At 38.3% G+C, this 17,500-nt stretch overlaps 1 protein-coding gene across 2 annotated transcripts in view; it reads right to left on the reverse strand.

The window, feature by feature from the left end:
* Window positions 1-17,500, reverse strand: part of LOC135220884 (visual system homeobox 1-like) — a 327,377-nt gene that overhangs the window by 84,934 nt on the left and 224,943 nt on the right. For both annotated transcript variants that reach the window (XM_064258493.1, XM_064258492.1), the window contains exon 3: window positions 4,541-4,628. In XM_064258493.1, coding sequence (XP_064114563.1) covers window positions 4,541-4,628 — 88 coding nt within the window. The remainder of the gene's footprint in view (window positions 1-4,540; window positions 4,629-17,500) is intronic.

The raw sequence follows: 17,500 nt of genomic DNA on the forward strand, positions 1-17,500 counted from the left end.
ATTTATAGCTTTGGTTCCACCTCCTCCTAGATTAATAAATCTGGTTCTACCTTTTCACAGGTTCATATTTCTGGTTCCATCGCTAAACTGATTCATAGTTCTGATTCCATCTTTTCATATTTCTGGTTCCACTTCTTCATAGATTCATAGTTTTGGTTTCATCTCTTCATAGATTCATAAATATGGTTCCTTTTCACAGATTCATCTTTCTGGTTCCACCGCTTCATAGATTCCTATTTCTGGCTCTACTTCTTCATAGATTCATATTTCTGGCTCCACTTTTTCATAGATTCATAAATACGGTTCCACCGCCTCAAATATTTATAATTCTGGTTTTACCTTTTCATAGATTCATATTTCTGGTTCCACCGCTTCATAGATTCATAAATCTGGGTTCATAGTTCTGGTTTCATCACTTTATAATTTCATAGATATGGTTCCACCTTTTCATAGATTCATAGTTTTGGTTCCAATTCTTCATAGGTTCATGGTTCTGGTTCCACCACTTAATAGACGTGTAGTTTTTGGTTCCACCTCTTCATAGTCATATTTTTGGTTCCGCCTCTTCATAGATTCATTGTTCTGGTTCTATATCTTCATAGATTCATAGTTTAAGTTCAAACTTTTCATAGACTCATATTTCTGGTTCCAACTCTTAATAGATGTGTCGTTTTTGGTTCCACCTCTTCATAGTCATATTTCTGGTTCGACCTGTTCATAGATTTATTGTTCTGGTTCCATCTTTTTATAGATTCATAATTCTGGTTCCACCTCTTCACAGATTTGTAGTTTTGGTTCAGCCGTTTCATAGTTCTGGTTCGACCTCTTCATAGGTTCATATTTCTGGTTCGACCTCTTCATAGGTTCATAATTCTGGTTCGACTTTTTCATAGGTTCATATTTCTGGTTCGAATTTTTCATAGGTTCATATTTCTGGTTCCACCTCTTATAGATTCATTGTTCTGGTTTCATCTCTCTACAGATTCATACTTCTGGTTCCACCTCTTCACAGATTTGTAGTTTGGTTCGGCTGCTTCATAGGTCTGGTTCCACCTCTTCATAGATTTATATTTCTGGGTCGACCTATTCATAGATTCATTGTTCTGGTTCCATCTCTTTAAAAAATCATAGCTCCGGTTCCAACTCTTCACAAATTTGTAATTTTGGTTCGACCTCTTCGTAGATTCATTGTTTTATTTCCACCTCATCACAGATTCATAGTTCTGGCTTCACCTCTTTTTAGATCATGGTTCTGGTTCTACCTTTTCATAGATTCATAGTCTTGGTTCGACGTCTTCATTGATTCATAGTTTTGGTTCCATCTCTTTTTAGATTCATAGTTTTGGTTCAACCTCTTCATAGATTCATTATTCTGGTTCCACCTCGTCACAGATTCATGGTTCTGGTTTCACCTCTTTAGATCAAGGTTCTGGTTCGACCTCTTCATAGATTCATAGTTTTGGTTCGACCTCCAAATTGATTTATAGTTTTGGTTCCACTTCTCCATAGATTCATAGTCTTGGTTCGACCTCTTCATAGATTCATAGTTTTGGTTCCACCTCGTTACAGATTCATAGCTCTGGTTTCACCTCTTTTTAGATCATGGTCCAGGTTCTACCTCTTCATAGATTCACAGTGATTAATAAAAACAAGTAATTGCTAAATAGGCGGAATAAGAAGCGCTAAATTACGCTCGATAAGTAAAAGAGAGAGAGAGAGAGAGAGAGAGAGAGAGAGAGAGAGAGAGAGAGAGAGAGAGAGAGAGAGAGAGAATCTATTGAGGATATTGTTAAGAATGCTGGTGGCGTGTCGTACTGTTTACACCGTCAATTTAGTTGCCAATTTATGCAAGATTACCGCCAATGAAAAGCATGCAAGGGAATATCGAGCCATGTCTTGATGAAAAGGAAGGAAAAAGGTGGCTTTGACCTGATAATCAATGTCTAACATGACTTGCTAAAGTAACACTTCCTTACTATTTTGTTGAATTCTCTTTGACTTTCACTCGTTGTAACGGAATGAAAGGACAAAATTATATCACATTAGGCTATTCATTTGCAGGCTATGTATCGGCGAATGTTAACCATAATAGGAAACAGACAATGACGTATGTATGTATGCGTGTACGTATGTATGTCGACGTGAGTTCACAGACTTCACTGGCGAAGACATGAATATGGAAACCTTCTCCTACTCGGGTAAAGGAAAACAGTTTCCATACACTTGCTTCTGAGAGACAATGGCATTTTAGTGGCAGAGGTTCTTATGTTGAGTCAAATAAAACTGAAGAAGAAGAAGTAGAAGAAGAAGAAGTAGAAGAAGAAGAAGAAGAAGAGGAAGAAGAAGAAGAAGAAGAAGGAGAGAATGAGAATATTTGAAAACTATAGTGGTCATGATAACTACCTCTTGGTAAATTCTGATAAGAAAGCCTTTCTGTGACCCATAACTTGTCGAGCTCATATCTCGAAAGAAAAGGAATGGGAATATAGCGCGCACAGGTTCAGCGCCGGAGCTTATTCATAAGCCTACGAACGAGCCTATATCTGTCAGTCAGGTGTCAGAATCGCACAGGTGGAATGAATGCATCAAAGGCCTTTCCTGGAAAGAGTCATTGGGCTTTCTTGAAGGCGACGCGTGAAGTCTCAAGGACCATCTTGTTGAAGCCACCTAATGACGGAGGAATATTACCTCCTCTCCTTTCAATGGCGCCTCTTTCGAAAAGAACGGACGGATGTCTGACAGGCATTTTCATCTAAGAGTGGATCGATTTGTCGCGCCTTACGTCTGGGAAATTATTTTTCACGTCGAATATCTCATATCTCAATCTTTTAATTACCCCAAAGAATTTATGGTGCGACGATCTCTAGATATTATCAAAAAATCCAAGCAATAATTGAAATCAATAACGATGCTGCAGTTCAAGTTTTAAAAAAGAAATCAGCAGAGTTGCTTAAAAGAAATAAAATAAACACGAATGATGACTGCTATTCTATTTCGTATTTTATACATTTCCATGAAGTCACATATGTCTTAACATATATTTAATTCATTCTATATAAATTTTCCATACATTATTTGGTTAACATTGCTGTTGAAAAACAATCTTGTATATCTTAAATCTACAAATAATTAGCCCCTGCAATTGCAAACCTCTTTCAACGTACCAACTCGTCAGTTACGGCATCGTTATTATGACAAAGATGAAAATTCGACTACATAAGTACATACATACATACATACATACATACATACATACATACATACATACATACATACATACATACATACATACGTATGTGTTTGTAATTTTAATTCCACCTTAAATATTTATATTTAAGGTTACCGACTCAAAATATGATATTAACAGCAATCTTTCTTTAAAAACTATTCATGTGTACGCATTTCCGCATAAGTAATCCAAGCAGGCCATTCTCCTGAATAGAATGCCAATGTGGAAAAAAAAAGTAAAGGAGGAAGTAAGAATATAATCAAATAGAGGTGAACATATAAAAAATTGCTAAGAACAGATCCATCCTTTTCACCTGGATATCAACTAGAAATAAATGAATTGAAAGAATTCCTGCTTAAGAACCTACAAAGACATTAAAACCTTTGCAATAATATAGCACGTTCGTACAAGCAGCTTTACAGCTACATATATATTAAGTCGATTCTTTTAAGTACGTGCACTATATGACGCATACTTATCTGTAAACTTTGTATAAAATTAGTGAATGAAACAAGTAATCGAGAATGAGAGAAAAAAAATAAAGGTTCATAGGAGCAAATTAGACCTTTAATCTTTTGAATACAATAAAAGCTTTTTAGAATATCTGTACAAATTCGAAATGATTACTCACTGACCATTTTCAAGACGAAAATTATCATGAACCTTTCTAATAGAAATATAAAATAAAACCGGAAAATTATTTTGAATTCATTAAAAAAATAATAAACAATGAAATTATTCGAAACAAATAAAAAAATTTGTTTACCGGAGAGTCCAGTAAAAAAAAAGAAAGAAAAACACTTGCCCAATAACTTAGCAACAAATCATGAAATTGCTAACATATATCACATAAACTTACCTTGACAAAACCAGGCGGATAATGCTGATGACAAAAAGGCCTTTACCCAATTTAGGCTGAAGAATCAGTTTCGTCTCGTACTTACCCAGTTTGCATTACATTTCTTAACAACAAAACTACTACTACTACTACTATTAATGATAATAATAATAATAATAACAACAGTAAATGTAATGATCGCGGCCGTCGTAATGATCGTGGCCGTCATCATCATCATGGCAAGTAATTCATTACTGAAAATATACGATAGAAAAAACAAAGTCAAACATCACACAAGGCGTGAGTGACCAAAAGCCAGTAAATAAAAACGATCTAATCAGAATACACACATATTAATGTGATGTTTTTTTTCCCCTTTTTTTTTTTTTCTTCGACCAATATTAACAACAAGGAGAGCGCGCGCGCACGCACATACAAACAAATACAACAGCAACAAGTATCGAATCACAAACCTGTGCCTTCTCTTCTTTTTCTTCTTCTTTCCCGCCGTTAGATTCTGAGCATCGTACAACTTGCTCATAGAATCGGAAGAGTCCAAACCTGCAAGAGAGAAAGGATCTTATTATTATTATTATTATTATTATTATTATTATTATTATTATTATTATATTATTATTATTATTATTATTATTATTGGTGAAGAATTTTGATTTTGAGCTTATGGTGCAAAGATTTTCCCTGGCTCTTGATGGGTCATTAACACAGATTTAAAAAAAAAAAGTCAATTAGAACAAATGAAATCCGTCGGTAAAAGCAGGTGTTGTTGCCTAGGGACCAAAAGCAGCCAAAGGCGCCAATGACACGCAGACAACCATCAGCGCTCGTGACGTCTAGAAAGAGAGAGGGGTCGTCAGGTGAAAATTGGTATAACGAAGAGTTAGGGACTCTGCACATATATATTTTAACACTTATTTAGAATCCACGAAATATCACAAATTGTACATACAAAACAGTGACCGGGCACGATAGTATACAATCAAAATCATCCTAAAGTACATCCTAATACTTATAATCTAAAGAATTGTTTAACTTACATGTTGGTCGGCAGAGGGCTACTTTGGTAGATAACAACGGGAGTTTTACACTATTATTATTATTGTTATTATTATTATTATTATTATTATTATTATTATTATTATTATTATTGCAGTAATGATTATCATTTCAGTTTCTTTTATTTGTACGTAATTCATTTTCATTATTTTTGTTACAAAAAAAAGTTCTCACAGGAGGTTGACTCATAATATTGTAGTGACGAGAAAGACTCTCCCATCCACAAATAAAAAAAATCTGGTAGGATGACACACAATAACGGCATTTAATGTGTAACTCATTTCCTCTAATTAGACTTCAATAAACACACCATGGCTTTTATTACAAGAGAAGGGACCTACAGAAAACCACACAACTTGTTCCGTACTTTCTGTTGATCCTTAAAGAAGTGGAACAAGTTTTCATTTTAGCTATAAGAAACCGAATTGATTTTCGCAACTGGTGTTCTATGCACGATAAAGAAAATGTACTCATTTGCACCCGTAGTCGTTACAAATTCTATTTTATTCTTTATTATTTTGTTAAACACATTAATTTATTAGCCTATAGTCCCCCCCCCCACACCAACCTCTTTGGGGTTTTGTTTCTTTATGTTCAACTGTTTCTCATGTATTACTCGGTTAGCAAGCTACGGGTTTGATTTCCTCCGTAGGAATGATTGCAAATTACTGACAAGGATAACAATATTACCATGAAATAATGAAAAATAACATAAACTATTATCATTGCCATTCGTATTATCATTACTATCATTACTCACTTCATAATTCAAAAGTAAAGGAAAAAGATGACTGTAGAAAAGCTTTTTTAAGTATGAGAAAAACTGGAAACTCACATTTTCCTGAAATATTATGAAGAACTAAACGAAACAGAAAAAAAGATGAAACAACCTCTGTATTTAAAGAAATAATAGAGATCATAAGCATAAGAATAGAAGGTGGAAACGGAAGTATTTGAAGAAGAGCTCAAGATAGAACGAAGGGGGTAGGAAGAAGAGTATATAAGGAGACGTATGCCGAGATTAAAAAGGAAGAAAGAAGCAAAGTAAAGGGCATGACCTAGAGAGAAGCGAGAGGCGGATAGGAAAGAAACTGTGGGTAAGAGAGAGAGAGAGAGAGAGAGAGAGAGAGAGAGAGAAGGGGGTGGGGGAGAGGAATGGTGGGAAGCAAGATTAAGGAATTCGATAAAAAAGAAAAGAAATTGCCTTAGCAAAACATAAAGGAAAGGATCATACCAGGGTGAGAAACAGAAGAGAAGAGGAGCGGTTTTATCAAAACACTATAAACAGGCCGGAGAGAGAGGAGAGAGAGAGAGAGAGAGGGGGGGGGGGATGTGCTGAGGGGGTTGGGGTGGTGGGTAGGGGTTGCAAGGGACTAGGGTTAGTCGTGGAAAGATCTTAAGTCGGCTCCCGGAGTGCTTTGGGGACCAGCCTTGCGGCCATTGAAGCCTCTCTACAAGCCGGAGTTCCGCACGGAAATGGCCGCATGCGTTTCCCATGAGGCCGCGACCGGATGGCGGCTCCACACGCTTTGTTGGGCAGTTGGTTTTTCAAAATGTACTTTGGGGGGTCATTTATACTGTAAAAGTTTAAACTACGCGTTACCCAAAAAGAGGCGCTGGAGTGGGGGCTTATGGAGATAGGGGACGTATATACTGGGATGGGGGAGCGGTGAGGAATGGGGGTGGACCCATTGGATGGAAGGACACGAAAAGGCAGGAGGGAAGTAAGTGGGAATGTTGAAAAATGAGCGAAGGACAGATAAGCTAATGCACACTGATAACTATCCGAATACTTGTACAATTAAAATGACCAAATTTATGATTCAAGAAGAACTGAAAAACAAATGAAATGAAAATAAATATGAACATTTATATACAATGAAGAAATGAACTGACTGGACAAATACTTATGTAAATACGCAGAACGTTTCGGGGAATAAGTCATAACAGTATTATTCACCAATATCAGTAAGGAAAGAGTTAAAGCAACAAATGATTGAAAGCAGACGACTATTCATCCTTCTTATCATCTTCAAATTCTCTATTGTTCGACGATGACTTTTCAAACACATTTAGCTCCAGAATGATGGGGTTTAATTACTCAGCTGATAAACAACCTTGTTCAATTGTCCCTCACAATACAATAGTTAATGCCTGTTTTGTTTTCCATTTACACGTTTAAGGTCTTCACTTGAAAAATAAAATCTACGATGGTAATAACAATAAAAAAAAACGATCGTGGGGATAATGATCAGAATAAAACTACTAAAATAAAAAATGATCATCATCAGAACGACAACTGAAATAAAAGAAAAGCCACGAACTGTTAATTCATTACCTTGATGGAGTCACTCCTTGATCGGAAGATAAAACACGTTTGGTCCATCTACAGCTGTTGAAGTATCCTCTACTTCTAACACATTAAGCTCTTTCACCTTTGTTAATCATGCATTCACAGAAGAGCTGGTCTGGTTCCGTGAATGGAGTGATGTTGAACTTATTCATTAATGATTAATTTTTAAAATTTTGTGACGTTCCTGTATTTTTTTTTTTACCGAGTATGTAGATAAAGTCTTGTGCCAAAAAAAGAAGGGGGAGGGGGTTCGATATCTCTATAGTTTGTAATGATACGAGGAAAACATATACTATGGGACTAGGGGTAAGTCTTGTGGCATGGAGAATCTCGCTCTTCAAACAAGAGAAAGTCCATAGTATGGTATATATGCTTGACGGAAGAAAGATGCCTGTCAAGATTATACTTTCTTCAGGGACAGTTTCTTCTCAAACCAAATTTCTTAAACGAGGTATTTGACAAGAGGAAATTAGCGTGAGTGAAAATTACCATTCAAAAGCTTCGTGGCGACTGACAGGCATGTTCTTTCGTCTGCCAAGGTATCAAGATCTTACAGACTTATTCTTAAGTTGTACTTAACAGTGAACTGAATTTTCATCAGGAAGAAATTTTTGAGAGTTCTGATGGCGTTTCACGATCTCTGGAAGAAGTTCGTTAAACCTTTCTTTGTTTTCGTTGACCAATACAAATAAATAAATAAATAAATAAATTCATGGAACCAATCCAAAACGGGTTCCGGGGAGGGAGTTCAGTTCAAGAACAGGGAGAGACTACTTTTGATATGTAATGCCCTTTGGATGTAAATTATTCCTATGAAAAAGTAGATGCTACGTCAGTTGATTACTTGTAGCTTAATACTTCAGTCTAAAAATTAGAATGCGCAAAATCAATGACAATCTGTCATATAAATATAAATATAATAAGAAGAAAGTACTTAAGATCTCCAGTGTTTCAATTTTCCTTCGTGGCTATAACTTTGTATAATCATCAAGTTTTTATTTCTTCGTGATTTAAAATCCTATATATATATATAATATATATATAAGATATATATTATATGTATTATTATAATTAGTTAATATATAATGTGAATTTGTGTTTGCGTGTATATATGTATAAATCATCCGATTACAATAATGAAAAAGAACTTAGTTAGCCCAGATAAATGTAAGTTTTGGAATTTATTTCAAGTATTCACGTAACCTGAAATCGGATATATAAAAGAAATTTTCTATTGATGCGCAAAACTAGCATACGAGAATGCTATCAAATAGTAAGAGTGCTGAACAGGAATTAAATCATTAGGTTATTATAGACCAAAGGATTTTTCTTGCTCTCTAACAATCAACAATTTTCCATATTAACGTAGTAAGCCGGAAGTACACTTAAAATCTTCTCTGCACCTTATCAACATGATTCGTCGAGTACATACACTTCTTGTGAGCATTCCTTAATTTCCTTCTGTTCTAGTTCAATCATTCGCTGCTGCCTCGATCCTTACAAGCAAAAAAATAAATCTTCCTGCGTTTCTGCCGATCGCGATCGCTCGCTAAAGGTGAACAATCACCTAATGCATGGCACTCCATGGCACTCCCAGTTAGAAGGCATTACATGCTTCGCACTCTCCTTCAATGCCCTTAAAGAAATCCTCAGAGACACCAACTGATGGATGCCTATTTTCCTCTCTGCCTTTCTCGCGCAGATGCGCCTCTTTCCTCTCTCTCCTCCTCTTGCTTTTGGGGGCAATCATCTCTTCTTCGCTCTTTTTCTTTCGGTGTCTCCACGTGTCTCGTTCTTCCCTTTCCATAAACGGCCACACCTTTCTTCTCTCTCCTTTCTAAATTATTTTGAGGCACTTCACTCTTCCAGTCTGCAAGCTTCTCCCCCTTCCCCCCTTCCCTCCTCAAAGATACCTACTCCTTTCCCCTAAAAGTGAGGAGGATATGCGTGGCGCAAAAGGTACTTAGGAACATATAAGGTGTCGCTCGAGTGAGCTGCCGTCAGTCCCAAGACGCCCATAGCCCGGACAACCAGATGTAAAATGCATTGCCCACCCTCCCCCGGGACCAATCCTCTGCCCTAATCACACTTTTACGCCTCTCTCTCTCTCTCTCTCTCTCTCTCTCTCTCTCTCTCTCTCTCTCCAATAGGTGCTGCACCTTCGAAGTGAACACTTATGCCACATCTAGTGATTGACACTCACCACAATCTCTCTCTCTCTCTCTCTCCTCTCTCTCTCTCTCTCTCTCTCTCTCAATAGGCGTTGCACCTTGGAACAGAATGTATGTGCCACATTTAGTGATTGACACTCAACAGTCTCTCTCTCTCTCTCTCTCTCTCTCTCTCTCTCTCTTGAAAATGAACACTAGCTCCCCAAGTAGTGATGGGCAGTGAATCTATTTCTCTCTCTCTTCCACTCTTTGCGCAGTCTGACCTCAGATAAATAACCGTTTCCCTTCCGGAGTCAATCTCTCATGGCATTTTTCTCTCTATTTTTCTTGTACGGTTGAACCTAGAGATAGGGAGGTGGAATCTGATGAACTAGTGACGTGTGACGTACTCACACATGAAAGCCATGCTACCTCTACCACCTGCTACCTCTTCATACCTTTTCTGTATGTGTCCACGCGGTGACGGAAATTGTGTATCAGAAAAAGGCTATAAACATTTGTCATCATTCTTAATATAAAAAACAAATTGCAGGATATTTTTTTGTTTCACAAATTAATAATCGCTATAAATACTAAAACCTTTAGAGTGATCTCAAAATCACGCATTTCAGACCTAGACGTATTATCATTAAACAATAATTTGACTCTTTTTACAGTTTCTAAGCCCCGCTTTTCCCAAATTGTATCGCATTGCTTTTCTATCATTTTCATGACTTTGCTTTAGTGCTTTCAATTGTGATTGTGCTTATATAACACATTATCTCATGCTGAATGAATACAAATTGATTCTATATTTGTTTAAAGGTTGCAGAGAGAGAGAGAGAGAGAGAGAGAGAGAGAGAGAGAGAGAGAGAGAGAGAGAGAGCACTTTTTAATGGCAAAAATATGCGATTTAAAAATTCTACAATTTTCCAGGTTGCAGGTTCATTTTATTACAAAGGTAACGTAGTTCCCAAGTTACAAGAAGGTTACACGTTATACCATTCTCAAAACGAATTATTCTTAATTAGACTTGCATATTGGCATTAAAATGGGCCTGTGACATTGAAACTAAGTAAATATTTCTTATAGAGTTGTTAAATGAAATGGTTCATCTTAAGACGTTACACGTCCACCGACGTGAACAAAGAAGAACAAAGAAGAAAAGATTATGACTACAAGATCACAAAACTTCAACACGAGGAATACTGTAATAATGATATCAATGATAATAATAACCAAAAGCTAGAATTGTCACTATACAGATTATCAAATACCCGTAATGAATCATTGGGTATTGACTATTGGTGTGTGTGTCAGAGAGAGAGAAGAGAGAGAGAGAGAGAGAGAGAGAGAGAGAGAGAGTCTTCAAATGTTCTGGTCCTCTCGGAGGTGATGATGCCTAAGAGAAACGGTAACTGTCGAACTCTAACGGAACTATTTTGTGATTCCTGACACCAGAAGGACCATCGTCCGTGTCAATCATGTCTCAGTGTTTGTTTGGGCGATCTTTTTCGTTAGCGATTCTTTGCGCTGACGTCACCATGGTCCATCCCTTCTGCCGATTTTAGTAAGCAATTGAAAGCCATGGCTGACGATTGCCGCTCGTTTTCTCTATGTTCTTCTGAGTTCATTACTTACTGCGTTTTGTCAGCATAATTTAACGCGTTGACGTTCCTGCTCAGCTGTCACTGAACTGAGATATGTTCACTCCCAAATAATCGCCCCGCCCCAGCCGTCTCTCTCTCTCTCTCTCTCTCTCTCTCTCTCTCTCTCTCTCTCTGCATTTTGTCAGCATGGTTGAACGCTCTGATGTTTTTACTTATTAGTCACTGAAGTAAGATGTTCACTCTCAAAATAATTTGTTCCTCTCTCTCTCTCTCTCTCTCTCTCTCTCTCTCTCCTCCTCTCTTCTCCTTTCTTTGCCATTTCGTCAGCATGGTTGGAACGCTCTGAATTGTTTTTTACTATTAGTTCACTGAAAGTAAGATGTTCACCTAAAAATAAATTGTTTTCTCTCCCCTCCTCTTCTCTCTCTCCCCTGAATACATCAACTGAACTGAAATAGTCGAGGGAAAATAATCTATTCTTCTCAAGTTCTGGTAGTGAGTAGCAACGCTCCCACCACCACACGAGCGGAAAGGCTCAAGGTTCAGTTCCTGGCAAGGAAGGAACGGCGAGAGAACGTCCTCCTAAACCGATTAACTTTATCACAGAATTGGATAGTAGTGGACAGTCCACTGTTTTAGGGCGTGGATTTATATGATTTCTCCGCATTTGTGGAAGACGAGAGAGAGAGAGAGAGAGAGAGAGAGAGAGAGAGAGAGAGAGAGAGGGGGATTACTGATGCTCCTTCTAACTTGGAGCCAATATATATATATATATATATATATATATATCTATATATATATATATATATATATACTTATATTATATATACATATTGGCTCCTAATTAGAGGGAACATCAGTAATCTCTCTCTCTCTCTCTCTCTCGTCTTTCACAAAAGCAGAGAAATCATATATATCCACGTCATAAAACATATGCTAGGTTTCTGACCTCGCTATAAGCTAGCCTTGGGACACCTGCGTTATCATTTGAAAGATGTATCGCCGCCATCGAACTCCACACCTAAAACTGTCCTTGGGCAGGATCGCTGTTAGGAGCGAGCGGTCACACGCGGCACACAAACATAAACCAGTCCGTGAGGACAGCCCTTGGCACCACACTCTGCAGAGTGAACTTCGGACTTTTGGGGTTGGAGACATTTCTTTATTGCCAACGGATACCAAAAAACTTTGATTTCTTTCATTTTTGTTTTCATAATAACAGCCACAACTGAGTAATTAGCTAACATTTAACTAATGCAAGTTAGATTAACGTGTTCATGATGCCATACATTAAAAGGGCCTTACGTACTTTTTAATTAATAAAAATGACAATCACACTATCCAGGGGGCAATTTCCTTGTAGTTTCTGTTAACGATTCAGTGAATAAAACTAAACAAAGCCGATTGTTTCAGTGGAAAGTAGTTCCCTTTTTTGTTTAGAATGGCTGGTTCAGATATCATATCTATTAATGCTTGCAAACTGTCTGTCTGTCTGCCTTATCATGAGATTCCACAGTTCCCAAGGGCTTCAGTTTGACTTTCATTATGCTTATTTACTAGTGAAATCCCTTACGAAAGGAAGAAGGATAATCAAAAAAGTAAAAAGGTGAGATTACTAAAGGAGCTAGAATATAAGAAAAAGGAAGAAAAGTGGTGATAAGAATAGGGAAGAAACAACCGACCAAAAATCGGACTTAGTAAGGATGAAAACGAATAAAAGAACAATGAGAGAGAGAGAGAGAGAGAGAGAGAGAGAGAGAGAGAGAGAGAGAGAGAGCCCTTTATCGTCTCTAAGGGCCAGATATCCATGTCATGTTTACGATAAGGGGGGCTTCCCTCCACTCATTAGCATTAATTAAATACACTGCATTCCTTTAAAAGCTTTAATTACCCCGAGCAAAGAGAGCAATTTTTGGGAAGCCTTTAAAGTAAGACGTTGGGCTCATTAGTGTTATTATGCAGGCAAGGCTTTCCCCAAGACCTCTCCCCCTCTCCCTTCCCGAAAGACGTCGGGGCTCTCTCCCCAGCAACCTGGCATCCACCATCCCACTTAGCCTACGCACCCCCTCCCCCCTCCTCTCACAGAGAGGAGCTTCAACTACACTTTCCCCACCGCCCTCCCCATCACATCTTCCCTCTCGACCACCCATCCCTCCTAGCGGAAGATGCCCTATCATCCCCCCCCCTTCCCCCCCTCCTCCCCCATTCACCTCCCCCAATCAAGCCTCTTCCCCACCCTCTTGGAAATGTTAGTTAATTAAGACAAATTCCAGCGCCAGAATGGGTGCCAAGGGAAAGAGTTCTTGCACGGGCAAAAGGTTGGGGGTGAGGGGGCAGGGGGAGGGGGAGGAAGGTGAAGGGGGGTATAATTACCTCACTACCCCGAATTCATCCAGCTTCTCTAATGCTATCTTCATTTTTTTTCGTGTACGTTCGCCCGTGCTGATGATGATGATGATGATGATGATGATGGCGGTGGTGGTAATTATTAGGAGTGTGAAGTCGGCACCAAATAACAAAGTAAATAGTGACAATAATCTGGATAGTAATTTTGCCTACAACTTGAATAACAATAGATTTATTAACAGAAATGGCTAAGATGATCAGTCAGTCCTATGTCGTACATGCTACATAAGACTGTATTAACAGAAATGGCTAAGATGATCAGTCAGTCCTATGTCGTACATGCTACATAAGACCGATTCGGAACCTAGACAAGGCAAATGAAGACGGTAAATCATAGAGAATTTAGGCAATGCTATTAAAGCTATGTTGACCACCTAACATCCATATCTAGCCACTCTAATGAACACAAAAGAAAGTGGAAAGATAAAAATGTGGGGCTTGACCATGCAGGAATGGTAGATCACTTTTCCTGGCGATAGAGGGAAAAGAAATTACTCAATTAGCCATTAAGAAGATTTGGTTTCCAGAAGACAGCCAAAAGGAGTGACTCTTCTTTCGCTCCTGAAAATATTTTTTCAAAACAACTCCTGTGGATGAGAGGCGGTGGTGGCATCAAACGGCCTCATGACAGACGATCAAAAGAGGCGCTATCACTGGAATCAATGTCCACAGTAGCTAAATGTCTTTGATTTTATTCTGAATATGGAAGCAACCTCCGACCACTCTATAGATGTAATAAGTGGTATCAAGAAAAGTACTCACGAAAGCGAAAGCTAATAACTTTTGTATGACTGATTAAATACTATAAAATATTCAATGTTTACATGGCTAGATCAAGGGCTCTACCCATCCAGAACAATGGTAGAAGAGAAACGGAATCATATTAGATATAAATAAGATACTTAAAAGTTAGAAGGAAAATACGGAAATAAGTTTGGTGCGACACTTACCAAAGGTTTCCTTATTCGCATGATTGTAACATTTATTCTTCCTTCTGGACATAGCGGAAGGATTCAGGATGTAATCAATATGAATACGGTAGTACTGAATACTAAACAATCATGAAGAAGCAACTTGCTGAAATCAGCGAAGTTTGTCATCTTTACAGCTTCGCTGACTTTCAGGAAATCTCTCTTAGGAAGATAAAACTTATGAAAACAGAGGATCTTGCCAATTAAAAAAAAATAATAGTGTGCCATATCAATATTTTTAAAATGAATAAGGAATGACGTGAAATTGAGGACCCACCGTCTTTTGACAATGGTTCAAATTATGGGATATTTTTTTCGTGAATTTAATTAATTTTGCGGCAGTGAGAGAACACCCGATGAATATCTATAAAGTGGAGGTCAACACCGAAGGTCAGAGAATTACGTCGCCAACCGTGATCGGAGGGACTGGCAAAAGGCTCTCATGAAACTGGAATGTCCTCTTCGAAGCCGAACTTCTGAAGGAAGATCATGATGAGATGGAAAAAAAAAGACTCTCATCTGATGACCAGGATCAGCTCTCTCTAAACACTTCATATTACCAACTTGAAAAATGTAGCCTTAAAAGCTCCTTAGCATAAGCATCAACAAAACATAAAATAGATATAATAATGGAAAATTAAAGAATTGGAATAGGTACCACTCTCTCTCTCTCTCTCTCTCTCTCTCTCTCTTGTTCAACCCCAAAAATGGCAGTCAACGCTTCCAACTTCTCATTAAATGAAAATAACGAATAATAAAGCATTTCACAAAATTTATAATACATGAAAACGAATGCATATACATAAAGCTGCATCATATGCAGCAAACAAATACTTACACATACACGCACGCATACACACAAAAAGGAAACCTGAAGCATAGACGGGGAAATGACTTATTTCAAATCGTCAATGTGCAATTAAATACATCAAACTGACTCGAAGCCTTCATAATGGAATACCATTTAGTAATATTGGTATATGCAGATAATCTCCATTCTCGTTTCACCTCCCATTGAAATAATTATACAATACGTAGAAAAATTATCCGAGATGAGAGAGAGAGAGAGAGAGAGAGAGAGAGAGAGAGAGAGAGAGAGAGAGAGAGAATGATCTGATCAAATGGGTATAAACACATTTAGTACAGAACAACAAGTAAAGGATTTAGAATTTACCCGTCTTATATCCATATAATTATAAGTTATATGCATACGAAAAATACATGCATACACATACACACACACACACACACACACATATATATATATATATATATATATATATATATATATATATATATATATATATATATATATATGTGTGTGTGTGTGTGTGTGTGTGTGTGTGTGAGAGAGAGAGAGAGAGAGAGATCGCTCTAAACATATCCACGTAAGAATATAATCATCATAATATCCTCAACGGCCTCTTTCCCAGCGCAGTCACCACCGTCTCCTCCGCTGACATCACTATCATCACCATCCGTCTCTTTAGCGTTCATCACAGCATCCATTGATCTTCGCACACGGGATAATCTCCGTCTCGCTCAATTGATGTAACAAATAATATCGAATGAGACTTTGCCAACAGGTTGCTGAGGGAGAGGCCGGCTGTCGGGCGACTTTGGTCCTTCCGTCCGAGAGGCCTTAGGGATGAAAATGCCCTTTCGGGGAGAACTTATTTGAAGCTTAGGGCCAAGAGCCCGTGGCACTGCGTTGCCCCCAATCACTCGCGTTGCGCAGCCTGGCCTCGAATTCTACGTACCGATGGACCTCCATTGCATAGATAAAGTATAAGTATATGGCCCTTACGGCCATATGCTATTTGGCACCATAATGGCTCCCGATCACTCGATATTGCTTCTTTTGTGTCGGCGAGCTCAAGTAGTTCCTCTGGGAGGTTCTCAGGATAATAAAAAGAAGGTAAATGACCGTCATACAATCAGGAGATTAGTGCTACTTGCAGGAAAAAGCCCCTTCCCTATTGGCCGAACGTAATTGAGTTTGTCGCTGTCAGCCAATCCCCACGGGTCCTTCCGCTGGATGGAGGGATAACACAGGTGCCGTTCCCTATTAACAAAAATTCTCTCCTTTTTTTTCTCCTCTTTTTCTTCTTCTCCAGGAAAGGGGAAATAACATCTCAGCTCTCAGGAGCAGCGAAGAAGTCGCATGACTGGATCTTATCTCCGCTGTAGCGAACGTTTCAGAAAAAACCCCGAGAGGAAAAAGCAACGAAAATGGGCGTAAAAATACGAGGGTTAAAGAGAACAAGGCTCTATCAACACGACAGTCCGTCCCCAACGCAGAAAAGGCGACAGATGTTGACTAGCAAGATAAATACCTGTTAGACCTCAATCATTGAAACTGGGAAGCATCCGATAAAGCGAATGATTTGGGGGAAACTCCGGATAAAAGATATAATTAATTCTTAGGTCGGGAACTGCCTCAGGGGAATTTAGGCCTTTTATTGTTGCAGCTTCCAGTGAATGAAGAAGGACTGGGAGGCTCTCTCTCTCTCTCTCTCTCTCTCTCTCTCTCTCTCTCTCTCTCTCTCTCTCTCTCTCTCTCTCACTGTGTCTTACTGTTTCGTACTCTAAATAAGTTTATAATATGTTTTTATAAATCATTATCAGTTGAATTCCTTTTCTTTCTTGTAACCTCTCCTACCGCTTCTATTCCGTGGCATCCGCCTCTCCTTACGTATGCTCTTTCTCGTAGCTTCCTTCCACTAACTTCTTTGTTGCCTTTTTATGACCACTTTATTGTCTTCTTTTCCATTCATCTCTTTTCGTCCTGTTTTCTGAGGTGTTACCCTTTTGTTCTCGGAAAGAAAAGAATATCTGCTTTAATTTGTCCTTTGCACGGATGAACTCT

This window comes from Macrobrachium nipponense, chromosome 2 (genome assembly GCF_015104395.2).
Source record: "Macrobrachium nipponense isolate FS-2020 chromosome 2, ASM1510439v2, whole genome shotgun sequence".
NCBI lineage: Eukaryota > Metazoa > Arthropoda > Malacostraca > Decapoda > Palaemonidae > Macrobrachium > Macrobrachium nipponense.